Below are 6,651 nucleotides of genomic sequence, written 5' to 3'. Positions count from 1 at the left end.
GGTTTACGCCATTCTCCTGCCTCAGCCTCCCGAGTAGCTGGGACTACAGGCACCCGCCACCTCGCCCGGCTAGTTTTTTGTATTTTTTTAGTAGAGACGGGGTTTCACCGTGTTAGCCAGGATGGTCTCGATCTCCTGACCTCGTGATCCGCCCGCCTCGGCCTCCCAAAGTGCTGGGATTACAGGCTTGAGCCACCGTGCCCGGCCAATTTGTTGGTTCTTTTGCCAATTCCACACTGTTTTGATTACTGTAGTTTTATAGTAAGTCAAAGTTGAGTGGTGCCAGTATACAGATGTATTTTCAACTTTTGTTCTTCTTTAATATTATGTTGACTATCTGAGTCTTTTGAGTTTCCATACAAACTTTGGAAACAGTTTATCAGTATCTACAAAATAACTTGCTGGAATTTTAATGGGATGGCATTGAATCTGTAGATCACCTAAAGGAAAATTGACATCTTAATATGGAGTCTTTCTACCCATGAACATAAAATATCTCTTGGTTTATTTAGATCATCTTTGCTTTCTTTCAGGAAAGTTTTGAAGTTGTTCTCATAGAGATTCTATACATATTTTGTTGGATTTATGCTTAAGCATTTCATTTTATGGTAACTGACATAAATGGTATGTTTTTAATTTCAGATTTCAATTGTTCAAAGCAACTGACTTTTGTATATTAATCTTACATCCTGCAACATTGCTATAATTGCTTATTAGTTTTAGGAGTTGCATACAGGGTCTCACTCTGTTGCCAAAGCTGGAGTACAGTGGCATAATCATGGCTCACGGCAGCCTCAACCTCCTGGGTTCAAGCAACCTTCTACCTCAGCCTCCCAAGTAGCTGGGACCACAGGTGCACACCACCATGCTGAGTGTTTTTTTTTTTTTTTGTAAAGACAGGGTGTCTCTATGTTGCCCAGGTTGTTCTCAAAATCCTGGGCTCAAGTGATCCTTCTGCCTCAGCCTCTGAAAGTGCTGGGATTACAGGTGTGAGTCACTGCATGCATCCATATGTTTTATTTATTTTGTCTATTTTGGCAGATTTTTAAAATGTAGACAGTTATGTCATTTGCGAACAAAGATAGTTTTATTTATTTTGGAATCTTTTTTCACATAACATTGCTTCATAGGTCAAGGAATTCTACAGTCAAATGCAAAAGCAGCATGAATTTTTAGATAAAACCCAACTTTATGTTCACTGTGCATCTTTACTAGCTGCATCTCCCGAGAAGAGGTATTCACTGCCTTCTGCCATTGGAAGTCCTTTGGTGATTGGACAAGAGACTGTTGTTAAAAAAAATACATTTTTAAAGCTCTTTGGCTGAAATGTTTGAAATGCAGTTAGCTATCCATTTTTTCTTACAGAAGCATATTTTTCCTCTTAAGTTATTACTGTTAATTTACTTATTTCCTAATCAAAATCATATCTTTTTGATACACATAATCTCTTGGGAGCATAGAGGAGCTCATGGAAAATTAGGGCCACGGTTCATCCAGCCCAGTATCTTGGCCAGGCCCAGTGGCTCACACCTGTAATCCCAGCACTTTGGGAGGCCAAGGCAGGAGGATTATTTGAGCCCAGGAATTCAAGACTGGTATCTTGTCTGACTGTGACACCAGGGGTCATTTTATGGGAAAACAGAATGGTCTCTATTTCACAGATTATAATCTTGCTTTGAAATGTCTATATCCAAAAACTGCTGATTGCTTTTATAAGTTTCTGCTTATCAATGAGCACAAATTCCTGACATTTTTGTCTGATAATGTAGTTACTTTTGATTTCTGCTCTGTTTGTGGTCCTAGGTTGGTTCATTCTGGCTCTGGATGTCGATCCCCCTCCCTTGGATCTGACCTTACATTTGCTACCAGGACAGGCTCTCGACAGGGCATTGAGATGCATCTCTTCAGGGTGGAGACACATCGGGATCTGTCATCCTGGACCAGGATACTTGTTCAGGGTTGCCATGCTGCTGCTGAGCTGATCAAGGAAGTCTCTCTAGGTAGAGATGCTGACTTTTTATTTCTAGTAGTAATTAAATGGAACTGTTATACAGTCATGTGCTGCATAATGACATTTCAGTCAGTGATGGATTGCATATATGACAGCAGTTTCCTCAGATTTTAATACCATATTTTTACTATACCTTTTCTAAGTGTACATATGTTAAGACACACAAATGCAGCCTGCGCAACATGGTGAAACCCTGTCTTTACTAAAAATAAAAAAATAAAAAATAGGCCAGGCGCAGTGGCTCACGCCTGTAATCCCAGCACTTTGGGAGGCCTAGGTGGATGGATTGCCTGAGCTCAGGAGTTTGTGACCAGCCTGGGCAACACAGTGAAAGCCCGTCTCTACTAAAACACAAAAAATTAGCTGGGCGTGGCAACATGCGCCTGTAGTCCCAGCTGTTCAGGAGGCTGAGGCAGGAGAATTGCTTGAACTCGGGAGGTGGAGGTTGCAGTGAGCCGAGATCACGCCCCTGCACTCCAGCCTGGGCGACAGAGTGAGACTCCGTCTCAAGAACAAACAAGCCAGCAAACAAACAGAAACAAACCTGGGGGTGGTGGTGTGCACCTGTAGTCCCAGCTACTTGGGAGACTGAGTGAGTTGAGATCATACCACTACACTCCAGCCTGGGCAACCAGAGTGAGACCCTGTCTCAAAAAAAAAATAAAAAGATACACAAGTGCTTACCATTGTGTTACAGTTGCCTACAGTATTCAGTACAGTAATATACTATATAAGTGTATAGCCTAAGAGCAATAGGCAATACCATAGAGCCTAGGTGTATAGTGGGGTGTGCCATCTAGGCTTATGTAAGTACACTCTGTGATGTTCATACAATCACGAAATCATCTCATGATGCATTATGCATTTCTCAGAACATATTCTTGTCATTAGGTGATGCATGACTGTACCATAATTTGTTTTAAAGTAAAACTATTATCATTTGTGCCAGACTTAAAAATGTGCTAAAATATGGCAGCTAAAAGTGATAATGATAGAAAGAAACCTGGTTTCTCTATTTTACTAGCAAAGTTTTTTTAAGCCTGGTATATGACTCAAAGCACATTTATAATACCATATGTACACCATGGCATTTTTATAGTTCATCTCTTTTTTTTGTTTGTTTTAGAGTGGAGATCTCTATCACCCAGGCTGGAGTCCAGTGGCATGATCCATCATAGCTCACTGCAGCAGCTTTGAGCTTCTGGGGATCAAGGGATCCTCCAGTTCCAGCCTCCAGAGTAGCTGCCCAGCATTTATTTATTTATTTATTTATTTATTTAAAGAGACAGGGTCTAGCTCTGTCACCCGAGCTGGAGTACAGTGACATGATCGGAGTTCACTGCAGCCTTGAACTTTCCTGTGTTTAAGCGATCCTCCCTCAAGTCTCCCAAGTAGCTGGGACTACAGGTGCCCACCACAGGACCCAGCTAATTAAAAAAAAAAAAAAAAAAACATTTTTGCTTTGTTGCCCAGGCTGGTCTCAAACTCTCTTGGCCTCAAGAGGTCCTCCTGCCTCAGTTTCCCAAAGTGCTGGGATTCCAGGCGGTGGCACCTGGCCTTTTCAGTTTATTTATTTATTTTTTTGAGATGGAGTCTCGCTCTGTCACCCAGGCTGTAGTGCAGTGGCATGATCTTGGGTTACTGCAACCTCCGCCTCCCAGGTACAAGCTATTCTCAGGCCTCAGCCTTCCGAGTAGCTGGGATTATAGGCACCTGCCATCATGCCCAGCTAAGTTTTGTATTTTTAGTAGAGAGAGGGTTTCACCATATTGGCCAGGCTGGTCTTGAACTTCTGACCTCAGGTAATCTGCCCACCTTGGCCTCCCAAAGTGCTGGGATTACAGGCGTGAGCCACCACACCCAGCCTTCAATTTATTTATTTTTTTTAGAGATGAGGTCTTACTGTGTTGTCCTGGCTGGTCTCAACTCCTGGCCTCAAGCTACTCTCTGGTCTTAGCCTCCTGAGTAACTGGGATTATAGGCACAAGCCACTGTGCCAGGCCAGTTCTCATTTAATCTGCATTTAATAGTGTAAGGACTAGCCAGGCAAGGTGGCTCACACCTGTAATCCCAGCCACTGGGGAGGCTGAGGCAGGAGGATTGCTTGAGGCCAGGAGTTTTAAGACCAGCCTGAGCAATATATTGAGGACCCCATCTCTATAATGAAAAATTAAACTGGGTGCAGTGGCTAACGCCTGTAATCCCAGCACTTTAGAAGGCTGAGGCTGGCGCATTGTTTGAGCCCAGGAGTTTCAGACCAGCCTGGGTAACATGGTGAAACCTTATACCTACTAAAAATACAAAAATTTAGCCAGGAGTGGTGACACACATCTGTAGTCCCAGCTACTCAGGAGGCTGAGGTAGGAGGATCACCTGAGCCCAAGAAGTCAAGGGAGCAGTGAGCTGTGATAGCACCATGGCACTCCAGCCTGTGTGATGGGAGCCAGAACCTGTCTGAAAATAAATTAATGGATTTAATTATATGAAAAAAAAATAGACACAGTGGCACACACTGTAGTCTCAGCTGCTCGGGTGGCTAAGGTGGGAAGATTGCTTGAGCCCATTTCAGGGCTGTATTGCACAATGATCAAGCCTGTGAATAGCCACTGTACTCCAGTTGGGCAGCATAGTGAGACCTTGTCTCTTAAAAGAAAACGTAAGGACTCATTTACCAAGTGCTAGATACATGGACTCTCCAGTTAAGAAGATTGAAATCTAAGTTGTGGATGGGTGCCCTTAAAATATGAGTATCTAGCAAGCTTATGGCTGTGGAAAAATAAAGGATTTGAAATAGGAGTTCCTCTACAAAAGTTTGAAAATGTGTGCCCAACACTTACTCAAATAAGTATCTAAAGGAAATAAGGTTGGTGGTTTCTTTCCATTGTGGAAGCGCCCTCTTGTGGTTAGTTGTGATGAATTTGGAGTATTGTTTTATATATATTTATATATATGTATACATATAGATATTTGCAAATGTTTTCTTTTCTTTTTTTTAATTGTTTTGGCTTTGGACAAAATAAAAACCTTCATTTAAAAATACAGGCTAGGGCCGGATGCGGTGGCTCACGCCTGTAATCCCAGCACTTTGGGAGGCCAAGGCGGGCAGATCACTTGAGGTCAGGAGTTCCAAACCAGCCTGTCCAACATCGTGAAACCCCATATCTACTAAAAATACAAAAGTTAGCCAGAAGTGGCGGCAGGCACCTATAATCCTAGCTACTCAGGAGGCTGAGACATGAGAGTTGCTTGAACCCGGGAGGTGGAAGTTGTAACAAGCCAAGATCGCGCCACTGCACTCCAAGCTGGGAGACAGAGCGAGACTGTTTCCAAAAGTAGAAACGCTGGAAACGGTGGCTTATGCCTGTAGTCCCAGCACTTTGGGAGACTGAGGCAGGCAGATCACTTGAGGCCAGGAGATCGAGACCAGCCTGGCCATCATAGTGAAACCCCGTCTCTACTAAAAATACAAAAATTAGCTGGGCATAGTGGCACATGCCTGAAGTCTCAGCTACTTGGGAGGCTGAGGCACGAGAATTGCTTGAACCTGGGAGGTGGAGTCTGCAGTGAGCTATGATCACACCACTGCACTCCAGCCTGGGCAACAGTGGGAAACTCTGTCTCAAAAAAAAAAAAGAAATCTGTATTGGGCCAAGCATGATAGTTCATGCTTGTAATTCCAGCACTTTGGGAGGCTGAGGTGGGTGGATCACTTGAGCCCGGGAGTTCAAGACCAGCCTGGGCAACATGGTGAAACCTCATCTCTATTGAAAAAAAAGGCCGAGCGCGGTGGCTCAAGCCTGTAATCCCAGCACTTTGGGAGGCCGAGACGGGCGGATCACGAAGTCAGGAGATCGAGACCATCCTGGCTAACCCGGTGAAACCCCGTCTCTACTAAAAAATACAAAAAACTAGCCGGGCGAGGTGGTGGGCGCCTGTAGTCCCAGCTACTCGGGAGGCTGAGGCAGGAGAATGGCGTGAACCCGGGAAGCGGAGCTTGCAGTGAGCTGAGATCCGGCCACAGCACTCCAGCCTGGGCGACAGAGCGAGACTCCGTCTCAAAAAAAAAAAAAAATGTAAATGAGGTTTAAAAAAGTATATACAGTATTGGAGTTGGGGCGTGGTGGGTTACACCATAATCACACTGGGATGCTCTGTGTTCCTGTGGGCAGTCAAGGGGCCAGGCCAGCACACTTGTGCCCTTTGCTACCATCTGAGGTCACTGTATTGTCCTTAAGAATTCAAGGGGATATGCTCCCCAAAATGAAGAGTGCAACTTGGATTTTCAGCATTTTTTAGTTCAGTTGTTTCTTTGGTGTCTAGCAGCTACATTTCATTTTGCAGGATAAAGCTTCCCAGGCTCATAGTTGTTGAAATATGATGGCTAGAGGAAAGGATGAGTGAGGGCCAGCTGCTTCCTTATGTTTTAAATAGACAAAAGAAACATATTTTTTGGTAATTTTAAACTTTTTTGTTCTTATTCACAGCTGTATTTTTTTAAAAATCAACTTCCCTTTAAAGCCATACAGCTGTATTTTAATATTACCTTGGTAACTATTAGGATAGCTATTATTCAAAAGACAAAAAATAACAGATGCTAGTGAGGATGCAGAGAAAAGCGAACTCTTTTTTTTTTTTTTTTT

General features: G+C 43.5%; 1 protein-coding gene across 3 annotated transcripts in view; it reads left to right on the top strand.

Moving 5' to 3' along the window:
* LOC108514504 (vacuolar protein sorting-associated protein 4A) overlaps positions 1-6,651 on the top strand; it is a 136,232-nt gene that overhangs the window by 91,498 nt on the left and 38,083 nt on the right. For all 3 annotated transcript variants that reach the window (XM_017850767.1, XM_017850766.1, XM_017850768.1), the window contains one exon: positions 1,804-2,000. In XM_017850767.1, coding sequence (XP_017706256.1) covers positions 1,804-2,000 — 197 coding nt within the window. The remainder of the gene's footprint in view (positions 1-1,803; positions 2,001-6,651) is intronic.

The sequence above is a fragment of the Rhinopithecus bieti genome, unplaced genomic scaffold, assembly GCF_001698545.2.
Source record: "Rhinopithecus bieti isolate Rb0 unplaced genomic scaffold, ASM169854v2 scaffold_32081, whole genome shotgun sequence".
Lineage (NCBI taxonomy): Eukaryota > Metazoa > Chordata > Mammalia > Primates > Cercopithecidae > Rhinopithecus > Rhinopithecus bieti.
This window is presented reverse-complemented; position numbering and strand designations above follow the sequence as displayed.